At 41.9% G+C, this 26842-nt stretch overlaps 1 protein-coding gene across 2 annotated transcripts in view; it reads left to right on the plus strand.

Annotated features, from left to right (window-relative positions):
- SLC35F3 (solute carrier family 35 member F3) overlaps window positions 1-26842 on the plus strand; it is a 178542-nt gene that overhangs the window by 105560 nt on the left and 46140 nt on the right. The window contains exons 1-2 of one of the 2 annotated variants that reach the window (XM_069852330.1): window positions 10819-11027; window positions 25186-25510. In XM_069852330.1, the coding sequence (XP_069708431.1) occupies window positions 10952-11027; window positions 25186-25510 (401 nt within the window). In that variant the 5' untranslated portion in view covers window positions 10819-10951. Of the gene's footprint in view, window positions 1-10818; window positions 11028-25185; window positions 25511-26842 lie in introns of those variants that run through there. The other variant, XM_069852329.1, reaches the window with a different exon arrangement.

Consider the following 26842-nt stretch of genomic DNA (forward strand, 5'->3'; position numbering starts at 1 on the left):
TGCCAATCTTCTCTCCACTACTTCTGCTTCATATCCGTGTGCCATCCAGCAAACGCTCCTGTGGCTGTATCGACAGGTTTGCTTTGTGTGACTGGAGGGTTACAAATAAGCTGGATTCTCACAAGAATTTGTACTGGTGGCTGTGGTGAAAGGATCAAACTGTAGCTAAAGAACAAGTTGGAAGTCCCTTTGCACAAGGATATATGTTAACCCCAAACAACATATTAGAAGACAAAGAGCCTCCTTGTAATAAAAATCTGTGCTTTTAGTAGCCTATTGTTAACTCCAACTGAAAGGAACAGGATCTCACTCAGAGGGCGGTGGAGCACTAGAACAGGCTCCCCAGGGAAGTAGTCATGGTGCCAAGCCTGGCAATATTCAAGAAGCATGGTGTGAGTTTTGGAGTTGTCCTGGGCAGAGACAGGAGTTTGACTCCATGATCCTTGTGGATCCCTTCCAACTCGGGACATTCTATGATTCTATGATCTGCTGACTTCCCACACTCTATCCAAAGCACACATGGACTTTCTTCACAATAGATAGGTGCTTCAGTTTTTCTTAATTAGTCTGATCTAACTCTTATTTCTGATTCCAAGCGTGCTTTGTATTTGTGTTCTGATGCTTGCCTGAACTATTATGCATCTGTATTTGGTCTATCTTATCTGGTGGTCTTCTCTTTCCTTCTTTACCTTAGATATTTCTGCCTAATGCTTTGCCCTCTTTTAGCTTTCCTATGGATTTATAGCTTACTGTGACACACACACCCCCTCCTTCTGCTCCGTAAGCTAATATTTTTAATTTGTCTACTTTTTAAATTTAATTTCCTTTTTATTATTGCTGTTTTATCAGCATTGGCAGTTCCAGTGTTGAGTACATTGAGTGCAGTGGTGAACTTCCCATTAGTTCAAAAGAAAATTGACTGAATCACGGGTATGTAAAACCACGTGTGTAATCTTATTACTGATATCTCTGGTACTGTTAATTAATGATCCGCATTCATTCCCCAAAAGCACTAACCAAATCCAGTCTAGAAGTTGAGGGATTAATGATAAGCAGCAGAAGGTCTTTATAAAGAGCTGTCTTGTAATTGTGTAAAATACGGGGCTTATTGCATAGAATGACACATCTTCAATGCTCACAGCCATTGTCACATAAGCATAAAACTTGAAGTTTCTACTCTAGCATTTTTTAAAAATCATCATGCCTGTTTTAACAAAATCTTCACAGATTTAGCAATTACTGGCTAGCAGGAAACCTCAAGAACCCATTATACCTACTTTCTTCTCATACTGCAAGAGAAAAACAGACAAGATATACCAATGGACATTCACGCCCCAAGGAAGAGTGTAGAGATCTCTGCCTTTTGGAACAATATGTAAATTGCTCACTCCTAAAAGCTGGCAGGAATCAAGCTGAAAAGGATAAAAGTTGTGTATCATACAGAACCTTCAGCGCATATACCTTGAGCCCTGGTGGAGAGGTAGAAAGAAGGTATCTGTAGTAAATTTGTGTGCTATCATATAGTCCTAGATAAAAACACAGAGAAGCAAGAGAGTGACTAAGGGAAACCATTACTTTCTCGGTGGTACTTTCCTGACCTCCTTCACAGACCTGTATCTTCTGAAATCAAAGGCAATCTATTAGACCATCTATTTTCTTTCTGGTCAGTATGTGTGAAATTTTTAGAGCGAAGCTGAAATTCACTGAAGAATTTTTAAAATAAACCACAAGATTTTGCTTATTTTAGACTAAATAAATTAATCTAATAGAGAACATAATGTTACAATCTTGTCATGTTTATTTGAAGTATTTCTGTTGGAAAACAGTTTCAGTTTTCCTCAGTCTCATGACTGCTTTTTGAGGGCTAGTACAAACATGATGTTATAGTTTAAGTAAAAGACTGAATTCGGTGCAAGATACTTGGAGTCGATTATACTCTTTGCTGCCTGTGCGTTCATCTCATATGGCTGCACAGAAATCTGTGAAATTATTCTAGTTTTACACTGTTATGAATCTCCTGACTGTGTTCATGGTCTTTCATATGGAGTACCTCCTTTCCAAAGGTACAGAGCAGCTCTCCTAACTTTCCAGCCAGAACCTTGACCTTGTTTCCCATCTTTACCCCATGCTCTATTAAAAATTCCCATGCCCTTGAAACAGTCAAAAGGACTTAAACATTCTCTGTGGTGTTTCCCATGAATATGAGGCAATATACCTTTGCTGTAGGTATTCAGCTGACATTGTATTGTTCAACAATGCACTTGTGAGGTTAAAATCATTCACTCTGTAAAGATCTGTAAGATTATAACTCAATTTATGAAGACCTAGAATATTAAGAGAGGTATTTCTTGGTCTACTGTCATTTCAAAAGCTCAGATTTACAGTATGACCCAAAGTTTTTAATTATTCTTGCTCCAGTGACAAACAGCGGTAGCAATACATTCACTCTCTGCACTAGTAATAAATCCACCCTCTTTACCAAGAAAGCATGATAAATTATAAATAGTAAGCCTGTTAGATATACTCCAAGTGTTTAATAACAATAGTGCTTGTCTCTTCTCAGGGTTTTTCAGCATAGCATCTCAAAAGCACACTAAGGAAGTAGCTAAGTTATGTCCCAGGGTACTCATAAGTAACTTGTAGCAGAAGCTTAACTCACACCCTATGTCATGGTAACGGCAGAGCATGAAATGGAATGTGAGGATTGTACTACAACTGCTTGAAGCACACACCAGTAGGTACTTTTAGTTTTTATAATAGGCATTACCAACCCAGCGTTCTCTCTCTTTTCCTTTTCTCAGTATCTGAAGGCTGATATTCTTCTAATCAGCATGCTTATATTGCTGTCTCATAATAAAATAGCTGAGGCCCAACTGTATTGATATCTCCTCTAACAGCAGTTGGGAGAAACAAAAGGAGAAGTCCCCAGAAAAGAGGGAAGTAGCCAGTGGGCTCGAGAAGAAGCAATTAGCCTCTCCAGGAGTGGGAAGCTGGAGTGATTAGGATTGCAGGGTAGGGAGGATGTAATTACAAAGGACTTCTTGCTAAAAGGTTCATCCTGTATAATGCCTTTTAAATAAAACCTAGCTTGAAGGAGGAACTCGGTGTGCCAAACTGAATAGCCCCTCTGAGGGCAATCAGCACAGCTACTTCAAGCATTTCAGTGAGAGGTCCCAGGAAAATTAACCTGTTGCTTCCAGGGATCTGACTTGCTGCTTCCTGAGAGTTAACCCAGAAGCCTCCTCTGCCAGACCTGGCACGGAGCTCCTCTAAGGAATCAGGGCAGACTCAAAAAAACTGAGGAGAGGTAGTACCTAGGGCATTATGTTTCATTCTCAAATTCTTCTGGACATAGCACTGATAGTGTGCACAGGCACAAACGTAAAATCACAGAGCAAAAGATAGGAGAGCTTGAGAGGTAGACAGCTTCTGGAAAGCTACAGTGAATTTACTTTGAAGCTTTGTATTGTGAGTTTTAAGACACCTCAAAAAATCCCAGTACTACCTGTTAAGGGTTATGATGGGCCTGAACAATAAAAAAAGGATCCCATAACAGAATGTTTTTTTCAGTTTGTATGTGTAACTTTATAAGTGGATGTGGCATTCAGTTCATATTGCAGGCTTTTTAGTATTAGCACTGGGAGAAATTTGACAAAGGAAAGATATGAAAGAGGAAAGGAAAAGAAAACGCAAAGAAAAGAAAACAAAAGAAATACTGACATAAAAAGTAAGGAAAAAGACAAAACCAAGAGTATGCTGAGAGTATACTGAAAAGAACAGGAAAAGATATCATTATATTAAGTATTTAAAATCAGTCTTCCTAGTAAGAGGGCAACACAGGAATCAGTCTGGACCTGCTGGCTCTTACACGTCTTTGGATTTTAGATTTTTTTTTTACTTAGCAATTTAGCAATTTTTTTCCTGGCAAATACCTGACAAGTTATTGATGCAGGCTGAAATCCTCTCCAGTCCAAAGGCCACTGAGCGTGCTTACATCCTACATCATCTTTGCTTCAGGCAGTTGACAATAAAACAAATTTGACAGACTTTGTGATTTTCATCCCAGAGCACTGTCCATTAAAAAAAAAAAAAAGGTGACTTGAAATAATGAATGTATTTGCTCAGAAGTGTCTTCACTGTTATTTTCTGAAAGATCTTTAGATGTCCCCTTGTCATCTAATTTTTTACTCTTTTCCTGCCTGATACTGCAGGGGAGGGCAGTGCAGAGTTCTGTAAATATTCAGGTGAGAAGAAGAAAGAAAAATGTGATTCAGTTTTCATGGTCTCTGCTTGTGTGTTTGAGACTGGGAGCACGTATTTATTTGCTCAGTCAATTCTGAAAGAACCTCACAGATTTAATTTATTTTTTTTCTCTCTGAGCCTGTTTTCACCTGTTATTTTACAATGCTAGAAGTGTGAGCTACTGCCAAACATTGTCTCCTGGCTTTCACACCTTTACTAAGAATCAGGTTCTCCTAAGCTGGACTGTTAGAGCAGTAGAGGTTTAACACAGCTTACACACTGTTTCTAATGGTGGAAAACATGCACAACTACATTTAAATGCGCTTCACATCCAGTGCTTTACAAAGACAACTGGCGAGCAGTGGGCTGGTATTGAAGAATGCAGAGGTGATGCCCTGTTATTTTTAATACTGTATGTATCCTAGATAATGAGAGGCTTAAGAAATAGTTGTTACTGTCTTTTTGATATTGATGGCATAGTGATGTATTTTGCATGATTTGGGGTCATTCACATCTCATAGTTAGTGTCCCACATGCAAATATGCAAGGAAAATCAATTGCCTGTTAAACCCAGAAGTGTCATCAGAAAAACTGCCAGGCTGTTAGGATATAAGAACACTCTTTTCTTGTCTCCAGCCACAACTGCACAGGGAACTGGTAGCTTTGAGAATCGACATTTGAAATGGCTAAAAAGTCACGAAGCAGAAGGAGGGTTGGTGGAGTTGTCAGGAGCAGCTAGCAAAGAGCAGCATCTACCAGGCAAAACTGTTGAGCCTGCTGGAGTTCCCAGAGAATGACAAACTGCAGGAAGACAAAACAGCGTCTTAAGTGTTTTCCTGGTTTATTCCTTTTCTGTCTCTCATGTGTTCCCACCATTAATATCAAGAAATGCTATATATTTAGGTAATCTGATTGCACAGCTCCTAAAGGCAAATCTTGCAGATGACCTCACTGAACAATCACAGTTGCCATATAATAGGTTGTTCCTGAGCCACCTGGTCCAAAAGTGCATCTGCATCTGTAGAGAGGCAAAGATATAGAGCCAGCCCACTCAAGAAGCTGTGTGGGCATCATGCAGTTGTGACAAGAGCCATGTGCATTTGTGTTGTATTCATGGACCATTCACCTTTAAACATCTGCTCTCCTGCTCTCAATCTACTGTCAGTCCTAGTAGACCCAATGGCCTTCAGAAAATGAATAGGAACAGTTTGATAGAAAATGAATAGGAACGGTTTGATAGGAACAGTTGGACTCGATGATCCGGTGGGTCTCTTCCAACCTGGTTATTCTGTGATTCTGTGATATTTTTCCTGCATGTCCATTTTTGAGGAAGTATTGCCCAGAGCTAATATCAGTGCTCATTTCCCCTGTGTTGCCAAAGACAATAAAGACTGAGTCTGAGTGGCTTTAGGATGCCCTTAACCCCTGGCAATGTCAAACAGGCTTGAAGCAGCTTGGCAAACATCTGATTCCCTTGGAAATGTAAGGCTTTGTTCACAAGTCTTCAAAATCCCATACCTGCCTGGCAGCACTGACTTAACTCTTCTTTAAAATTCAAAGCAATATAAATGTTTCCCTTCCAAAATATGGTTAAGACATTAATATTTCCTGTCAAACTCTTAAAGCACAAGTCTGAAAATTAAAGTTATATAGTCCAGTGTTGAAACTCTGAGAGTTAAATAACCTTTTTTTAATATATTTTGTGAAATTCAACAGTATTATTTGAAATGCAGCTATTTTTTATGCACAAAACCAGAAGAACTTCTCAGAAAATATTGGAAACAATGTTTTATGAGGCTTGAAAATAAAATTTATCAGTGCTGTCTCCTCCAGTAATGCTTACAGCTGTTATAAACAGAAGGTTAAAGAAAAAATGTGAGGAAGATATTCTCCTCAGGACTTTGCATCTGTGTCTAGGATATGTGGTCAATATATACAATCTGCATCCTTTATGAACACCTCAGATCTGACTGGTATCTGTAGCACTGGATATCTGATCAAATTTGAAGAGAAGGCAGTCAGGTATAGCAGTAATTCTATAGCAGTCTCTGTTTGGTTTAGTCTGGCAAACACCTCTGGCTAGACAGGTTTTAATCCTTCTTCTTCCCTTCGCTGCCTGGTTTTGTGAATTCAAGACGTGATACTGAAAGTAACTGAACTGTTTTGAATTAGGGAAGATGGGAAAGACATTGTCCTTATAGACAAACTAATACTACAGGGAAAGATTGTATGGCAATTTGACAAAAGCATGAATTTGTTTTGAGTGGAGATTGTGAATGTAGGAGGCATGTAAACAGAGTAGTGGTGGATGGTCACCAGACAGCACATCTGAATGCAGATTTCAGAATGATTACGGGACAGCAAGAAACACTTTCAAAGCAGCTATTATTTGTGTTGGAAATGCGCTTTTGACATCAATGTTTTCTTACTTGGGAAATAAAAACAGATTAGAAAGATGGTAGTGAAACAAAACTAACACAGCATTCAAGTATAACACGCTCATCACAAACAGACTAATAATTAATTGTGGAGAATATTCACCAAATAACTTCAAATTAATTAGAGGAAAGGGTGATCTGTTCCTGACACTTTGTGAGCAGGGTAGGTTTCATGCATGTATTTCACTCCTGGCAGATGAATTTATTCTGGCATGAGATGGAGCCTATTAGGAAATTGGCTGCACAAGTAGAAGTCCACACTACATTTCCTTTAGGGTTGCTAAGCACAACATTTATTGCCTTCAGTGGTAAGGCAAGCACTTAAATTAATAAATGTCCTTTTAATGAGTACACTAAACATGAAAATGTCTGAACTGGAAAAATACCAACTGTGCACATTACCAACTGGCTGCGTGTTTCGTATTGGTTAGACAGCTAGTTAATAGGATAAAAGTTGATGGTTGCAACACACCTAACTATGAGAATTTAGTTTTGTCTTTTATCTACCTTTGTGTGTCAATAAGAAATCTTTCAGAAAAGTGGTAAGCTTTAAAAACAGTAGGATGCTGAGTATTAGCACACTTGTACATAGGTTTATGTGTAAGAAAACTGAATACAACAATTGTTAATATAGAATCATAGAATGGTTTGGATTGGAAGAGACCATGAAGGTCATCTAGTTCAGCCCCTCTGCAGTAAGCAGCGACATCTTCAGCTAGGTCAGATTGCTCAGAACCTTATCCAACCTGACCTTCAGTGTTTCCAGGGATGGAATCTACCAACTCTCTGGGCACCCAGTTCTGTTTCTTAATCTAATGTGAAGAAGGGTAACTGACTGTAACAAAACCAGTTCCATCAAACTATAAATTCTTCAAACCGGGCAAATTCTAACTATCCCATCCTGGCTATTTAATCCAACCTTGCCTTTCTCACGTGAAGCATCCTTGCTCTTGCTGAAAATGAAAGTCTGCTTTCTCCAGTTTTCAAGCCTTGAGAATTATCTCTCCACATCTGTAAGCTGCCTGCAGCCCAGGCATCTTAACACCTTCTCTTGCTTGTTGAATATGGGAGAGCTGTTGTAAAGGAAATAAGTATTAAATTTGACTTGAAATGTTATCCTGAGTGCACAAGTTTTGCCTTGCTTATACTGTAAAATGCTTAATGTAAATGAATGAAATGAAATCCAGCAGCAAATGTGTTAAAGCTTAGGGAGATAAGCAGACTGCAGCGTCATACACCTTACAGAAAGTAACAAGCCTGCTGCCCAATCCAGCTGTCACTGTAGAGCCCTTGGAATGCAGTTCTCAGGTACCCTAGTCTTCATTAAATAAAACCAACTTTTTGTTACTGTGCTACCTGGCTGATATTTTATGCACAGAGTGACACAGGGGCGTAGTATGAGTCCCTGGTCTAAGTGTGAGTGCCTGTAAGGGCAGCAGTAGAAATCAGAGATTGATAGAGTTAAAATGCTCTGGGATCATGGTTGAGCAGAGCCATTTCGAACTGCATCAGCTCAATTAGCTATACTTTACACATGCATTGGGCAAAAGTTTTCCAAAAGCCTGCAAGTGGCTGGATGTCCTATCCCCAGTTTGAAACCAGTCTTGGTTGGATGCTAGTTGTTCTCAGTGGCTTTGAAAGCTTCTCTGAGGTGACTAAATTCACCCCAGAGCAGTGAGTCTTGAGTGCTGTGGTTGTGCAAAGCATCATCAGAGAAGGAAGGGGAACAGGAGGTTTGAAGGCTTAGGTGCCTCCTGCCCTCTTGCAGCACCGTCTGGCAGAGGTGTGCCAGTCTCTGTCAAGCAGTGCGCTTGGGCACCATCCTCATCTATGCAAGCAGAGGTCCAGCCAGCCACAGGAGATATTTCCTGCCATGCAAGTCTTTAATGTTTAGAGTTCTAGGCTTAAATAAAACATTGCAAGCCTGAAACATGTTAACAACTCTACAAATCCTGCAATATTAAATATATGCAGAGTTAAAACAACATGCCATCAAAAAGTCTTGTTTTCAATGTGATTCTCTAGGTGAGTAGCACCATCCTCCAAGTAAAATAATGTGCTTACTATGTCTTTCCTTTGAAAAATAAGAGAGTATAAACCTTTCAGAAAGGAAAGAGCGTAAGTGCCCAGCAACAAAGACTTTTTAATAAATATCCTTTTAATTGTTATGAATGTCCCGTTGATTACAATACAGAAGTCTGATTGTCCTGCCTTGCAGAGCCATTTACGTCTAAGAAATGTAAGTTAAATTTGGATGTTAAATGCTGATTTAGTAGCTTCCTACTTACTTACTCAGGTGATCCTGGAAGCTAAGCTCAGACCAGGGTTATTCAGGTTCTGTTCCTCACTGATGTTACTTGGTCCTCTGAATCTGAGGGTGTCTCTTACATTCTATGGCTGTATTTTACCCACCAGTGAGACTGAAGTTTCTTCAAAGATGCAGTGTAAAATTAGTATTTTATAACATGCCTTGAAATCCTCAGATAAAAGGCACTGCACCATTGCAAAATATTTCATAGACAGAACCATCCAAGGTGAGATCTCCCTCTTTTTATGTAACTTCTTTCTAAGATCAAAAGTTAATTGGACTCTGAGATAAAATAGTGTAGTTAAATGAGATGGACCACAGTTCCCAGCATACCTATGATCTGTAAGATCATGGGAATGGATCAGATAATTCTACTAAGAAGGCCTGGAAATAATCATGAAAGACAGCTGGTTTGGGGTTTTTTTTCCATTTGACCAATCCAACCTTTTGTGGTCTTAGCACCGAGCACATGAATATACTCCCCAGAAGGATCACTTCGAAAGGATCCTAATGCTTGGGGTTTTTTTTTTGTACAAAGGTAATCCCAAAGGCTGACATGGAAGAGGGATAAGAAATGTAAACCATCCCTGAGCTTCATCAGACTGCAGGTCACAGGACGAGACCTGCACAAACTAGCAGTCCGGACCTGACCCATCAAGAAAGGTCTCCTCTTCAATATATGAGCTGTCCAGACAGCACAAGTAAGGTGGTGTTTTCCCACAGTTTGCTAAACAGTCTGTCTGGGCTGCTTTTCAATAGTTAGTATTTATATAATTAACAAATACTTTGGAATGTTTGTGGAGTGTTGATGGCTGCCCAGTCTTGTTTGCAAAGTACGCTTATTTTAATTTGACCAAATCTTAAGAAACGTTGAGTATTTGCATTTCTGTCTGCTGACGCATCTCATATCTGAACCTGGTAAATGTGCCAATTATTTTCATACTCACAGAAGAAATCACTGGAAGTAAAGGGTGTTGAGCTCACTGGGCTCAGCATCTTGCGAAACATGATTCTTTCCTTAGAGCGACCTGAGCTTTTTTGCATGTTTTGTATTCATTCATTGGAATCTGTTCTCTCCTGGATCCACTTGCAGTGAGTCTTGTTAATTAATACCAGGTAGACTTTTGCATATTGACAGAAGGGTAAATTTACCACACATTGTAGGTATGTCATAACCTAAAATTATGGGGGGGGAGCACCAGCTTAAAAAGTTGCTACATATAGACAGCATCCAGTTGTGAAATACCACATTTTAACCTGACCTGGCTGCACGTATGGAGGTGTTTTGTTTCATGCCTCAGAAAGAAGTTGGTAAGCTGTGTTAAGACATCTGTGGAGTGTGGTACTGCCACTGTCGGAATAGTGAATCAGTGGTGCATCCTCATCCTGGATGCCGTGTCTAATTTTGGTCTCGTTTTAGAAGGGACACAGTAGAAATGACTAAAGGCACGGGCGAAAAGCGACTTGAAAAAGAATAAAAGAGGGATGTAGGACGGGGAAATGAAGAGAGTGGAGCACGAGGGCGGTACGAAGGGAACGAAGCAGCCGGTGCAGCGGCGGCAGGAACCGCGGTGGCTGCGGGCAGCCCCGGCTCGGCGGTGTCCGCAGCCGCATTACGGTCGGGGCTCTCGGCGTGCCCTGCCGGAGCGGTGCCCGGCGAGGCTCGCCAGCTCCGAGGGGGGCTCCGCAGCGCCCCTCGCCGCGGCGTCTGGGCGCCAGACCCCCGCCTCCGCTCCCCATCGCTTCCCTCGACCCCGAGGGGCGGCCCCGGGAGCCCTGGGGGCGGGCGGGGGGGCCGCGCCGGTGACGTCGGGTTTGCAGCATCCCCGAGCGGCAGCGGGCGAGCCCCAGCCCCAGCCCCCGCCGCCCGGTGCTGCGGCAGAGGGCCGGGAGCCGAGCCGGGGGCAGCGCCAGGATGTAGGCGCGGGGCGGCGGGGAGGCTGCTGCGGGCGACGGGCTCGCCATGAAGAAGCACTCGGCCAGGGTGGCCCCGCTCAGCGCCTGCAACAGCCCCGTCCTCACCCTCACCAAAGTGGAAGGTAAAACCGCCGCGGTGGGAGCGGGACGGGGGATGCTGCCGCGGGGGTTGCGCCGGGGCCACCGGGCACCGACACGGGGGATGCTCTGGGGAAACCGGGTACCGACACGGAGGATGCTCCGGGGCCGCCGGGTACTGACACGGGGGATGCTCCAGGGAAACCGGGCACCGACACGGGGGATGCTCTGGGGCAACCAGGTGCCGAGATGGAGGATATTCTGGGGCTACTGGATACTGAGTCCCGGCACAACCAGGTGCGGTGCCAGGGCGATGCCCGGTGGTCTGGGGGATGCGCAACCCCGCAGCTGCCAGGCATCACTGGCTCTTTCTTTGCCAACACTCCAGAGGCAGAGCTTCTCTCCTGCAGCTCCCTTTGGGGCCCCGGGAGCAGCCGCCAAGCTCGTAGGAATGTACCTCCCAGGTGAGACCCCTGGCAGGAGAGAGGGAGGATGCTGGACAGATTGGAGCTCCGATGGGAGGAACACACTGGACTTGAAAGAGAATAAAGAGGGATATAGTACGGGCAGGTGAAGAAAAATTATTTGGGGAGTGTAAATTATCCTCTCCAGTAAGATGTTAAGAAGGAAATTGTGGGAGGTGTCCCTGCCCATCACACAGGCGATGGAACTAGATTATCTTTAAGGTCCTTTCCAACCCAAACTATTCTATGATTCTGTGAAATGAAGCAGACCATGAAAAGCTGTGAGCCTTTTTCATACAGCATCCCAACCATCTGTCCTTACCTCTGTCTGCCAGTCCAGCTGTATGGTAGCAGTGGGTTTGGGGCTCAGTGGCCAGGAGGGACATTAGGAGCCTGAGAAGAGTGGGGGGTTGGCAGACCTTCAGGGACCACAAGGGCTTTTGGAGACTTTCAGGGGTCATGGCTGGGGACCTTGGAAAGGGCAATTATGTGCTCAGGAGGGCTTCCAACAGAACTCTGAAACTCTGAGTGTAGCCAGTGGGGAGGTCTAGGGCGAGGAGCTGCAATGTTGAATAGAAACCTACTTGTAGACCACGACCTGTAGAGGGAGAGCAGGTGGGATGGAGGGAGGTGATGCAGAAGCAGGAGAGACAGAAGGAGGGTGCTGGTCAGGAAGAGGAGCCCATCGGAGGGATGTATGTGGAGTTCAGTTCCTGTGGGAAGGGCAAAGAGGAAGCCACTGGTTTGGAGAATCTGCTGGAGGATGTGGTAGTTGGTAGAAGGAATGGGGTTGATGGGAGCAAAAATGTTGGCTGAGAGGAGTGGAAGGAGGAGAGTCAGAAAGGGATGAGGAGCAGGAAGAGGCAAAGAGGAAGAACAACTCAAAAAAGGAGGTGATTGAACAATTAGAGGTAAAATGTGTGTGTGAGACTCCATAGAAAGCTCATGAAGAAGAAAAGCGAGATTGAAAAACTGAGGAAAGAGAAACAAAAAGAAAAGATGGTAGCAATAGCTCTGTAGAGGAGAAAGTGAGAAAATGCAGAAACACCCAAGAGGGGGGAAGAAACTAAAATCAGCCAGTAAAAGTGGAAAATTGGGAGTACCTAAAGGTTGTTTTTTCACTTCATAGAGAATACAGCTGTTGCATTCCCCCAAGATATGAACCACCTGCTGTAGAGATAGGAAAGGAGATCTCAGTATTCTGACCGAAAGAAGAAGAAGTCTCTTCATTACACTGTGACTACAATAAAAGCCCTAGGAGTTAGTCCTGTGCATAATAGAGTGTTTTTCGAAAGGTTCATGTTGGAGGCTTCTCTGGACAGTAAGTACATCTCCCTTTCATTTGGTGCACTGCATATGCTTTATGAATCATAAATAATAATAACCCACCAGGTTCCAGCTTTGAAATGTGGGTCATCTCATTCCTCTTCTACCAGTTCAAATACAGTTTATTGCCTGTCTTATATAGCAACAGAAGCAATGCAGTCTTTTCCTGTGACATAAAATAGAATCCTTTCAAGCATTTCTATGTCCACTTTGCATACCAGCTCTCAGATACCCTGTCGCCACCCACCAGGGACTTTGTTGACCTAGTTGGGCTTTTCTTTCTTTACTTCAGGTTCTTTTTTCCTTTATCATTAGTGGCAAAATCTAAATTGCCTTGCTGGTCTATGATAGGAGCCAGAAATTGTATAGAGGTAGGTGGGATTTCCCTTTTCTGTTTGCTTCCTCTTAATGAAACAGACTGGCTTTGCTGGAGACCTTCTCTTTCCAAATCACTTGGCAACATTTCCTTTCAAACTATTATTGACTAATTTTGCTAAATGGCCTTTAAAGCCATATGAAAAAGCCGAGATGTAGTTATAGGCAAAAATAAAGTAAAGCAGTTGGCATACTGTGGACTGCTTGCTTCCCTTGGTCCAGCGGCCGTACCTCTGATAAAGATTTGTCTTCCTGAAGTTCTCTGGTAGTCCAAGTCTCTTCCAAAGCTGCAACCAATGCTGCAAAGGCAAGGCAGCAAAAACTTTCCTCTGCTTTGTAGTTGTGATTATTTTCTCCCCTATCAACCATTATCAGAGCGTTTCAAGGATCTTTGGCAAAAGCACTGGGAATATGTTTCTCTCTAGGGTAGTTAGCCAAGAGGAGCTTTTCATTGAAATGCATTGCTGTAAAGCGTTCCAGCATTCCCTCTATTTTCCTGTCGGTGCAGTAGCTTCTTTGCTTTAAAAAGGAGATAAGGACTTTGTGCGCCTTCAGAAGCGTGACTGCCATTTCGAATTTTTTCAGAGATTGAATCATCAGTATGCTCTGAGCCTGCTGTACCAGCACTTCTCCAGACAACTGTATCTACATGCATCACTCAGGCAGGCAGTAACCATACCATGTCTTTTCTGTGCCTGGTACCATTGCAACACTTTATATTTTGTGAGATGTAGTCTTGGTACCTGATTTGTGCTTGTTCATCTTTATGTTATTTATGTTACTGTCCATAACACAGTGGTCATTCCTCTTGGACCAGCCAACTGACTGGTTTCACCCTATTTGTACATGAAAGCACGGTGTCCTTTGAGGACTGATTTCCCTTCCTTGAGAAGGTAAATATTTCCATCCCTGCTCTGCATCCTGGGATCTTCCAGGCATAGGTAATGTCAGCTTTCGCAAGGAGCTGCAGGGAAATTGCTTTGCCAGAGAAAATCCATCCTCCACTTAATCAGCCCCTTTTTAGAGCTATTTATTCCCAGGGTTCCAGCACCAAGGAATGGTATTGCAATGTCCCCATATAGCACATTTCCTCTGTTACAGCACTGTTCTGTCAGGAAGAGTGACTGGTGATATTCCAAGTTCCTTATAAGGCAAATTATACCTCTCTGCTTTCAATTGTTACACTTAAATGTCTAAACTGAGTTGCTGTGGAACCTGAGTCTGCCACATGCTCAGCTGGAGTAACCTTGTCTGTATCACTGGAGGTGCAGGGAATTTGTACAAGTACAAATGAGAAATTAATTTGGCCTTTAGTATATTCGTATGCCTGTGGGGAAATCATCACAAGCATATCAACACTGTAATCACTTTAATAATAAATCTTTTTCACTTCTTTAGCAAGCACAAACTGAAGATCCCAAGCACAGCAAAAGCTTTCATGAGTGGCAGTCTGATTCTTTAAGAGATGCAATTCTTATTATCCTCATTTTGCAGATGGAGCAGCTGAGAAACTGCAGAATGAAGCAACTTGTCTAAAAACAAGCAGTACATCTTTTCACCCACCAGGCAAGATAAGACCTGCAATAGATAGGAATGGACACACAAACTTCCCACACATGTTTTCTGGCTGCGGGAGGGCACTGTCACAAATTGATGCAATAGGGGTGCAAGAAGACTTTTTTTTACTGAAGTCTTTGACTTCAGGTTCTTTTTTGGTCAATAAGCTCAAATGCTGCATAAATACATCACTGGATAAATACTGTGTAATTACTAGCAGTGTTCTACTGATAACATCTAAAGGTTTTGGTAGTCAGGCAATGCTTGTTTGTACTTTGACTGAGCCCTGTGAAAATCTCACCCAGGAAGTAGCATTTGTAGAAGCAAGAATCAGGCCCTCTGGTCTTTCACATGAGAGCTGTACATTATAGAAATATGCGTGCTCATGCGTTCTAGAATACAGAAGCAGCTGAAGAGCAGTAGAGACAAGTGATTTGGTGGCTCCGCCAGGGCTGTGGGCTTGTGTGTGCTTCCGTACTGACATGGTCTTCACAAGGAATGTGTGTGCTGGCTTCTGCAGGGAGTCTTTTGCAAAATCTTCACTTTTGATCAGCCTGTCTGCCTGCATGTTTACTGTGTACCAAGTATTAAATACACCTAGGCAGTAATTACACTGCAGCTTTTTCCCATTTTTCCTATTCCTTGCGTTATTTTCAATTAACACAACAGTGTATTTGAGCACATACCAAAGATCTTGTTCCAAAGGCATGAGGCGTTTCTTGTTGCATAACTCCTGACTCCCTTCCCAAGTGGCAACATGCTTTCTTAGGCTTTAAACAGCCTCAAAATGAGCCACTCTTAGCTGTCTGAAGCTTACTCACTGGGGATTCCCACCAGCTCATCTTTGATTGTGTCCCACTGGTTGTTTCATGTACCATCTGCCCGTGCAAACTCAGAAGCTATAGGTTTGGAGGTGACTCATTACTTTTGCACTGTATGTCCCCTCTTCAAATGATAAAAAAATAAAATTAGACCGTTTTGTTGTTACTAAATTAATGTCAGAGCAGAAGCTTTAATGCATCATGAAGCAGAAAGAGAAGTTATTAAAGATATATCCAAGCTTCCTTACTTTAGTGGCTGAAATGATCCAATACATACACCCTATGGACAAACAATAGTTTCATTTACAGTGACAGAACTTAAGAATAACAGCAACCATTTTATCATCTTGTCAGACCTTCTGCAGATCACAGGCCATTACATTTCATCCACTTACCCCTAAAGGAAGCAAGGTCATCTTGCATCAATTTAGGCATTTACTCTCAAAAAAAAAGCAGATTGCTAATCCACCAATTTGATTATAGATATGTCCCATGAGAATTTGGAACAAGAACTAGTAAAAAGTAGATATTAAGTCACCAAAATGCGTCATTCATTGTCTCCTATTTTCATTTTATATTTCTTGTAAAAGAAATTTTGTCCCTCTTCCATACTGGCAGACCATCACAGAGAGTAGGATTTGTAACACAGAAGCAGTTCAGTATGAGAGACAGATTTCAGAAAAGGCTGGTAGTTCATCATAAAAGTCTATGGTATCTCAACGTGAATTCCCCAGCAATTTCCCATTATTAGCCTCGCATATAGCATTATTTATGTTGTAGCTTTCCTAGCACATCTACTAAGCAGCTCCCTCCACTTGGCTGGAGTAGTATCATCAACCTTTTGTTCACAGCCCAGTTAATCTTTGTTAATTATAAACTGTGAGGTGCCACTGCAGACCTGGATAGCATCCTGCAGAAGCAGGAATTTGGCCAATAGCAGGGTAGATTTACTTTGTAATCTTCACTGAGTTTTTCTGACAGCCACTGCAGCATAAGATCAAAGGCAGCAGGAAACAAGGCATTTTTAGCAGTGCAGAGATGGTTTGCTTTTAGGCTGAGCTACCTAAAAAATGTGTAGGCAACATGTGTTGGAGAAGCCAGGTACCACCCCCGATGTTAACTGCCCAGTTCGAGGAACCTGGATCCACTCTACCTGGACATAATGCAGGGGTACTTAGCCTGGAAATTTTGGAAGTCCAGCTCTCAGCAGGAATTTTGCCATGAGATTTTGCAGTCTTTGATTATGTAAAAGTTATTTTTTGACTCTTCTGGAAGTAATAGGTCTACATTTTGTTAAGTGTCACTATTTCTGGCCAAAATCTTCCTCAAATAAAAAAAAAATACATTAAAAAAAAAGTGAGCCCTATAGTTAGCATGAATTCACTAACCTCTTAATGTAAAAACCTGTATATATATATACTGTTATAAATGTGCTATTTATATTAGTATAACTACTTGAATTCTCTTGGAGATAAAACTATTACTCAAGAAAGATGTGTGGCACTCAAACACCTAACTAATTAATACAGGAGTTGCCTGCAGAGAATCTAGTCTGTTTTTTTCACTAGATCATCTCTCAAAGCTTTTGGGGGAATGAAATATGCACAGACTCTGATCAAAATTTGCCCAGAACACATTTTTAGTCATAGCTTATTTTTGTTCTAATGGAAGTTCTTCCACAGAGATGCTGGTCTCCTCAAAGTAAATCACAAAACTCCCAGTGGCCTTGCCAGGTCACTCACTGTAAGCTCCAGTCCAATTTTTATTCAAAAAGGGAATGCAGAGTAAGGAAAATATACATATATACTTTCCCATGCTATCAGGAATATGTATCTTATGATCACGATTATTCTTTATATGCTTTTATGGCTGTTACTTTCCAGTACCACAGTGCTGATAGTGTAATAAGCACCCACTGTCTTCCGTTTTCACTCTGGACTCCGGTCATGCATTCTGATTAATAATAAAAAGGATATTATTTAGGGGAACTCCCCACTCGGCAAAATTCAAAGTGGAATATTGTATTTTAATGAGGCTCATTCGAATGCAGCAATTTTAATAGAATTTCTAAGCAGTTGTCTCTGAAGATAAATTAAATGGATTAAAGTCCAAATTGCTGCAGTATGGAGTTGATAATTTTTCAGCTCTCTCTCTGTGTCACTAACAGGAATAAGAATATAAATTTTGCAGGAAGCCTTGCTGGAGAGTTTGACAGAGGAAGAAAGGCATGTATGTGCTAAGGAGGAGAGTTTCGCGTATCTTCAGCAAATATGTGTGGATTATTTAATTCCAACTCTTAGTAAGCTTATGTATAATATTTAGCACGGGATAAAATAGGAATTAATATATGATAGCCAGTAGTGACAGATAATACTATATCGATGATTAATACTTTAGGATTTGGGAGAAACTTATGCTTATTCGGTACAAGTTAAGCTACATGGATGATCTGGTGGTATCAGTGGTCTGGAGCAGATTTCCACAGCCAAGATAACAGGAGAATCATCTTGATGATTCACCCAGCTGGAATTATGGTGAGATGATAATATAAGCCTGAATAGCCTGCATGGATTATTGTAACATTTTATTTTGTATAATTAGTTAATTTATATTATGAATTCCAATAGCAAGAGGATCTGAACTCAGAATGCATTTGTTTTGCTTTGAATCTGTGTTCATGCAGTTTTACCCATTTCCAGATACCTACATCCCTTATTCTGTAGCCTCAAGCAAATTCAGACCTTCTGACCTAGTAGGTTAATACCCTGGTTTTGTTCTTGAAAATAACCTCTACTGTGGATTTTAAAACTATCTGCTTTATTGATTTAGTCTTAATTTAGTCATGCCATTCCATGGTCAAATTAAGTTAAATTATTTTTGTCTGTTACTGTAAAAGCCAAGTATTTAAAGAAAGTGCTTTAAAATTTTACAGTTTCCCAAATAGCATGTAAAAATCCATATGTGCAATGCCATTTTGACCAAATATTCTTATTTAAAAGCTGATTTAATAAAGGTTTATGGGCTTTTGTCATTTTTCCAATATAACACATTAATTGCTATTAATTAAAAATACAGCACTGGTCTGTTAGACTTTCAGCACCAACCATGACTGGAAACTTAGGGAAATGTGCACAAACCTAAACTCATTCAAATGCAAAGCATTGTGGACCCACGTGCCAGACACCCACAGAGACTCACCCTTTCCCTGTAGAAACCTAAGAGCAATTTCCTCAACAATCACATGCACCATATGGGGCCCAACCAAAGTTCTGTTTCGTCCTGTCTGCAACTCAGTGGAATTGATCAGGAAGGTGTATTTTCTAGTCTGAGATACATCTCTTGTAGTGTGGGTGTGCTGACAGCTGCAGTAGGAAACAACTTTTTTTTTTTTTAATTCCCTGTTGTCTGCTTTATTCCTAGTCAATTTTGGCAGTTATTTTGCTTTTTTTTGGCTTCTTCTGAACACCAGGTTGCCCTTTCTGTGGAGCAGCCTGTGAAGGGCTCAGGATCCCTGGTGGCAATGGCCAGAGCTCACTGCTGAGTCTGCAGCATGTGGATTGTTTACTCCTACCTGCACCACGTCTCCATCTGCCAGTTTATGACCCAGTCACGCAGCCTGTCAGCCGTCACAGCTGGCCCTCACGCCTGATGACCTGCCTGACTTCATGTCATTGGGAAATTTTTGTCACCTCATGGCTCGACCCCTTGGTCAGGTTACTTCTGGTTATGGTGAAGACTGCAGGTCCCACAGCAGATCTTTGCAGAGCTTCGGCTGCTTCACACTTTTCTGTATTAATGCCTCACTGATTTCCTATCTTGTACGGAGCCTTTTATCCATTCCAACACCTTCTCTGGTTGCTTGTTTTCTGTAAGGTCCTTTGGAATGGATTTTTGTCAGATGCCTCTTAAAAACCTAGAAAGGGAAAGTGTATCTCTTCTATCAACATGCCTATTGACCCTTGTAAGAGGACTCTAGTGAGGCTGCAGGATGAATAATCTAGCTTCACCTGTAGGTAATGCTGAAGAGAGACCTGTGCTTTGTGTCATGCTAAGATGCCTGTTTTTCACTATTGCTCACTCTCTCTAGCCCTGACTCCTCTGTTTCAGAGTTGAGTTGGCAGCTAAGTGACTGAACCCTTTCCTTCAAAAAGCGTAGGTGGAGTGTGTGCTCCTCTTCAGTAGCTCAGTGTGTAGAGCAGCCTCCCATCCCCTGTGCTAGAAGGAGCAGGGATCCCGTCTGCTCAAATAGGTGCCCTAACCTGCAGGCCTTCAAAGACCGGGGCAACCCAGATATCAGCAAAGGTGATCTGCTTAAAATAGAAAACATCCTTATTTATTTGCCCAGAGGAGAAAAATGAGGCTCTCGTTCTGATGACTACTTCAAATACAGAATGGGAATATTTCTTGGAGATGACTCTTAAAATGAGAGATGGAAACTCTGAAATGTGTCTTCTTTTCACAGGATGATGCTTCAGCTGATTTTTAACAGAGTAGGTCAAAAGTCATGGACAACTAAATAATGCATGGGTAGTATGGTAGACAAGAAAGCGATAAGAATGCTTTGAGGCATTTGGGAGTCTGCTACTGAGGCAAATGGTATTGTGTGTCTAGAAAACCACCACTAGAAAACATCATGTGTGTTCTTAGGTATGTTTGTGACTGGTAGGTAATTGCATTGGAGCTAATGGTCTCCAACTGATCTCTCTGTGTAGTTAAGTATTGGATGAAGAAGTCACACAGCATTCAGGGCTATGAAAACATACCTTATTTAGGGTCCAGCTCTGGTGCTCGTGCATGTCATAGGTTTGTAGAGATCTAACGACACTGAGGATTATGCGCTGTCTTACAAGACTTGTCTCGGCTCCTTTTCCCCTATTTATGATAAGCATATAATATTTTTACAGGTTTTACAAACTTGTTCTATGCGGTGCCCAAGCAGCCGCAAAACATCTGAGAGGCTGAAAAGATGGAAATGCCTTGAGGATGGCTCATTTGTAATTGTCACAGAGACTTTTGAGGATTCTTCCTTCTGTCAGAATGTTTTCCAGAAGCCTGATTGAAACAACTGTTAAAGAATATGCTTGCGTTGAAGCATGTTCATAGCCTGGGGAGGCTGGCAGAGTTTTGTGTTATCTTTAGGCAGATGTTTCAGTCCCTAAGAGGCAGGACCTTAGTCTGTGAAGGTCACTTTCTCATTCTGAAGGGTTGGCAAGGACACACAGCCTTTTTGTAACACATCTTTCACTTATCTGCTGAGTAGATGGCAACAGCTAAAGCAGTTTATTGGTGACAGTTAAATATGCTTGTGTGGCGGGACTCGGCTCTGAGCCTACCAGTGCTGTCTGCAGTGCCTTCTTCTGTTCCTGACAGCAGCAGTGGGGAGGTGGGACTCATCTCACCCAGCTTCAGACACCTACACTAGAGACACCTACTCCTGAGCTTTTCGCCCCAGACTGTTTAGAGCCTGTGGAGAGAAACAAGCACTTGGAGAGGGTGATTCATCTGGCTTGTTTTAATCGTCTGCTTAGGAGAAGATAAATCGTGCTATGGAAATGTCTTTTTTTTGTCTACTAGCTATGCAGAAAGTGTAAATGACTGTCTTAGATATACAAGTCTGCATAGCAGATGTCTCAAACTGAGAAGATGAATGTCACTCTTGGTTTTTATCAGTATCACATTTTTAGCATATACAGTGAGGTTACAGTGTGGTCCTATGGTAAGTCTTTAACTGGCTAGCTGTGCACAGGAGTCCTAAACTTTAAAAAAGTTTTGAAGTGGTCTGGACTGGCTATTTAAAGGTGTTACCACTGCTGGTGTGGATTTTCTCCAACCCAGTGCAAGCATCTGTAGTCAGTAAGAAAGGGCACAACTTTTAAGGTTATGTTGTGCCTTCCAGTGCCTGTTTTTCTCCATGGTCTCAAGTGGAAGAGGGGAGCAAGTAGCTCAGGTTTAGATGTCCCTACCGAAGGTATCCAAAAACAACTGAGAGGGACCTTATCCATAATGGAGTAAACGGAAGGACAGCTGTTTTCTGAGGCTGAGGTTCCCTGTGGGTAATGGCACTGGCAGTATCATTGGGGGTGATTTCCTTCCGTTATTTCTGAATGCTATGGGAGACAGTTTGGCTGAAAGAGAGGGAGGGAAGAGTGGTTCCAGTTGGGATTTATAAAACAGGAAAATGAATGAAGGAAAGGGAGAATTTAAAGCCAAATTTAGTAAAAGCAAGATAGGCATTTTTGCTTTATCTCAGCATCTTGATTTACTCTCTTGGGGGCTACAGTAGCATACTGAGCAGTCTGCTGCAAGGGGTAAAGGAAGAAACCCATTAAAAGTCCGGAGGAGGATGTCCAGAAATAAAATTCTTTAGTGTCCTGCCTCATCCGTTTTGAAAAGCCCCTTTGCCTTCTTTAAATTCATGTGCATTCTGTTGCCAGCTGGCCCTTGAGCAGTGTTAGAAAGAGAGAGAGGAGTTCCTCATCCACGTGTGGGTTTGGTGGCATCCTGTCTGTGCACCTGCATCTTGGGTGAGAAAAACTGTTCCCCTGAGGAGGGACTGGGCAGGGAAAGGTACAGCTTTGGGTGTGATGCATGCCAGCTGGCAGGCAAGTCCCCAGCATGGTAAATGGGAGGGCAGGCCGACATGGGTGTATATCATCTATAGCATCCACCATTTCCAAAGACAGTCTGTTTTAGGGCAGAATGCATGCATCCCAGGTGTCCTCAAGAACAGTGCCGTATCCACTGAAAAAGGCTGGGCCCATTTGGCATCTAGCCCTGAGGCAGCACAGGAAATTATGAGGGCGTGATGCAGTTTCACTGACAGATAGTTAAAAGAAGTCTTAGCTTATAACTACTAATTACTGGGTCAGTGATTTTTACCCCAAAATAAGGGGCCCATCATCTTGAAACCCGTTATGCCTAGGATAATCTTTTACTCCATCCAGCATGTTAATGCACCCAGGGAATGAGCACCCCTAGAAATGTAGGCTTCAGGTTGCAAGATCTCCTCAGAAATGGTACATGCAGTATTGTCTTTCACTGAAAGTAAATGTTTCTGTTAGTGTATTTAACACAAAATTAAATTCACCTGCCTTCAGCCCTGGGTGGGGAGAAGATCTCACTGATGACTGTGTGGAGTGTCCATCAAACAGTGCATTATTTTATCTGAATATCTGGTGCATCAGATGGTATAGTTGTGATCTTCTCCCTTTTCAGTGACTGCCAGAACTACTGGGCTGGAGGGGCAGACGTTATGTTGCTGTCTCAGTGATCAGTTCTTATTTTAGAAAAAGTAACACCACTTCAGTGTTATTATTCAGACCACCTACTTATTTTGGCCTATCATATACACTGGTGGCTTAAGGCATGTTCCCTAGTGTTAAATATCTTCTGCAGGAGTGTTTTAAATCTTAGTTTCCTGCTTCCTGGGAGAATAACTGCAGAGAAGACAGGGATGGCAGGTAGCCTGCTCTCTATCTTGTAGTTTTGCCTACCTCTTCAAGTAGTTGCAGAAATGTAAACTGAGTAGAGGAAGGCACAGTCTTACAAATCCCTCATAAGCTCTCATTTGACACCTTGGCTGCCTAGATTTCGAGCTTTTTCTGTGCTCAGCTCTCCCCTCAGTCCCTGGGAAGGACCCTGACGTTTGTTATGGTGTATGAATTGTTTGGTGTTACAGCAACAATGCCCAGCAGAAAACCTTGGAAGGAAATGAAAAATTCAGTAATCGTTGCAGGACTTCTGTGGTGGACAGTGAAGAGAGCACTGGCAGCTGCCCATTAGGTGGTGAGGTTAAAAGAAATCAATGTACCGTTATTTGGTAAACTAAGCCCTGACAGGTCTGTGAAGTGAGTGAGGAAAGAAGCAGTAGTTACGAACAATGTATTACAAAGAAAATGTATTATAATTATTTTGAATGAGGTAGGGGTGCACAGGCTGGTTTTTTTTCAATTCCAGCTTCTTCTAACATCTAGCAGGTAGCCTGTAACCTTTTGTAATGTATTAATACAAAACCACATTAACTTTGGGTAATTCATTGGCCTACTGGTGCATCTCCTGTTATGTGGGAAAACTGTCCACACAGTCTTCTGTTGAAAACTGAAATAAGCTGAGAGATCAGCAATATCCTCATCTCTCTTAAGGCCACCCAAAGAGACTAGATGTTTGTACCTTTGCTGCTGTATACTCTTTTTAGATTTCAAGATATCAGAGGCCACAGTTTTTCCCATAATAAAATACAGCTTTACTAGGCAGCCTAATGGTATTCTTAGCTGAGATCATGTTTTTCCTATCTGTGAAGAAATAATTAAGTAGTTCTCTCCATTGAATAAACCTTTTCTTTAGCAGAATATTAGCTCATATTAATACAAATTTAGATTAACCTAAAATAAGGGATTTTGCATTCCAAATACTGATTTTCACCAGGATAAGGAAAGTTTTATGTGTGGATCTCTCTTAGTCTGATTTAAACATATATAAATGTTTGGTAATAATATAGTCTCTTGTTGGCCTCCCTGTACTTATAATTCTCTTTTCACCTTTCAGTGCAGGCAATGACCTCTGGACAGCTTTGTAGTTGTAAGTTCCTGGCTTTCAACGTTAATTATTAGGCTCTTACATTCTCCTTCAAGTGAATGGACCAACTAAACTGAAGTCAGATTTTAACAGAAATCCCTGCTGAGCGTTGCACTTGGGTGACTGATGGCTTTAGCAGATGTTGAATGAGGTGAATATAAGAAAAGCAGAGGAAAGCCCTAGAGGCAGTGACCTGCTGCTAAGGCCTGACAGCTTGTTTTGATTTCTATAGGAGCTGAACCACCTAACCTCACTTTTCTTATTCATTCACAAGCTGGATACAGTATCTGCCATTAGTGGTAGTATAACAGGGCCATAACAATTTATGTTTAAGGATATAAGGGGCAAGGTATTAGCAAAGAAATTTCCGCCAGCATGCTAGTCTTAGTTATATCAGGGCAAAGTTCCAGTTCAGTCTTACATCATGCAGAACTCGAGCTAAAAAAAGTTAGAGTTGTCTCATCTGAAATGCTCTTCAAGGCAGGCTATGGGCTGGTCTAATTTTTGCCACCTGGCTACAGCCTCAGGAGAGCAGTTTTGCTAGGAATCAATGAAATGTTTGGTGATCCAAGTTCAGTATTAGATGTGCTATTTATGTTGCAGCAATCATGCTTAACTGCAGGATTAAATACATTGTCTCCTTTCTCCTTTGAGAAACGCCGTGTTCTGTAAATTACCCATTTCTGCATTTTCTAAGACAATAGTAATTCCAAATGTTGTTGTAATCCCCTTTGCTGCTTTATTAAACTCAATGCCGTATTTTTCATTCATTTACGTATCCTAACAGCATCAGTTTAAGTGGTGTGTTAAGCCTTTCTATGTATATCAGAGCAACATGTAATTTTCATTTCCATTTTACACAGTGACTCCTAAATCTAGAGGTGATAATTATTATTTGCATTGTAGTTGTGCCTTAGTTGAATCAGAGGTTTTGCAGTGATCTAAAAATGAAGGACATTTTGTGGCAAGATCTGGCAGGGGGGCTTTGCTGGAAAACCTCCCTGTGACTTCAGAAGGGCCTAGGATTTGAAAACTAGAGTGCAGCCTGGATTTCCTTAGTAAGCCTTGTGGTTTTTTCTCCATAGGGGATGAGCGGTCCCGGGAGTCTCCAGCCCCAGCCGAAGCACAGATGCAAGCCGGGGCAGAAGGCGGTGGAAGGGTGAACCGCTGTTGCTGGAAATGCTCTGTGACGCAACTCAAGAAGATCTTCTGGGGTGTGGCCGTGGTCCTGGGTGTCTGCTCCTCCTGGTCAGGGTCAACCCAGCTAGCAAAACTGACCTTTAAGAAATTCGATGCACCCTTCACTCTAACGTGGTTTGCAACAAACTGGAACTTTTTATTCTTTCCTTTGTATTATCTTGGACATGTTTTTAAGTCGGCTGAAAAGCAGTCTCCAAAGGAAAGATACAGGTATGGGAACTTTTTAATTTTTTTCTCCTGTGGTTCTTGCATGCTCCTCTACATTCAGCAGACATTTTATTCAGATCAGTCAATTAAATCAAACTTGCGTTTGCATCCCACTCCAGGTTTGCTAAAAGATGTTCTGGATTCATTGTGTCCTGCGCTAGGTGGCATTTTATTATTCTTCATACAATTTCACTGCAACAGTCAGAAATCCAGGTTTATTTCTAATACACATTAATTATATATGAAAGTCCATGTTTTCTGCAATGCCTTCTCGAGAGTTTTCTGTTCAAACCTCTGTGAACATCATTTTTTTATTAATGTCTTCTTCTTCTACCCACCGCTAACTTTTTATGGCAATCTCTGAATAAGCTAAATAAGCTTTGCTCTTCCAAACTCAGGACTAGTGCAGTGCCTTGAATTGCTAGGTAAGAGGTCTTGCAGTATTTTCCTGGCATTACATTGCTGACATCAAAAGCCAGTGTCTGATCCCAGTTAAACTTGAGCCGTCGCATTTGTTTCTGAAAGGAAGTGCAATCATAACCAAAGGCAGCACTTGCGTCTTCAGCACACCTTGTCTTTACAGCAAGCCAAATCCACAAAGCCTGAAGCACTCATGGAAAACCCTGAGTGCCCGTCCTCTGTGAGGGGCTGAGGATACTCTGGCTGCTTGAAGGAGTGCCTCTTGGTGAGTGCTTCTTCATCTCATCTCATTTTGGCCTGAGACATGCCTGGGACAGATGGGATGACTCAGCCATCAAGATGTCTTATGTCAGGGAGCTTCCCTATACATGGAAGGATGTGAACAATGTTTTCCCCTTCTGTTACACAGTGGGGCTCACAGCCTTTTAATGAAGTAGCTCAGAAAGTAAACAGTAAGAAGTACACATTTCTTAGCTTTCAGCTGTGCCACAGTGAGGTAGAAACTTGCTACAGGACAAATCTAAGAAATCAGAGTAGTCATAAAATGCTCTACCTCAGATGAGTAGGATTAAGATTATAAATGCTGAAATTTCGCTGCTTAGCAATTGTTACACTTTCTTCACCTTCTAAGTCATTTGAGGCTTCAGATAAAGGAATTTCACTGTTCACTGCAGGTCCTACAGCAATACCCAGAAGTTTGAAAAGCATTTTAATAAACTGCCATGTTTCCTGTACTTCAGTCTTCAGTTTATATTTGCTGTTTATAGCAAACGTACTTGCTTCAGAAATGAAAGAAATATAGAGGTCAGAGAATGCAACAGTTAGATATAAAACCAGTAACAAATGCTTCCCCAAAACAATTACATTTTCATTTCTTTAGGTTTTAAGTATTTCTCTTTCCAGCTGCTCTCAAAT

This window comes from Phaenicophaeus curvirostris, chromosome 2 (assembly GCF_032191515.1).
Source record: "Phaenicophaeus curvirostris isolate KB17595 chromosome 2, BPBGC_Pcur_1.0, whole genome shotgun sequence".
Classification (NCBI taxonomy): Eukaryota; Metazoa; Chordata; class Aves; order Cuculiformes; family Cuculidae; genus Phaenicophaeus; species Phaenicophaeus curvirostris.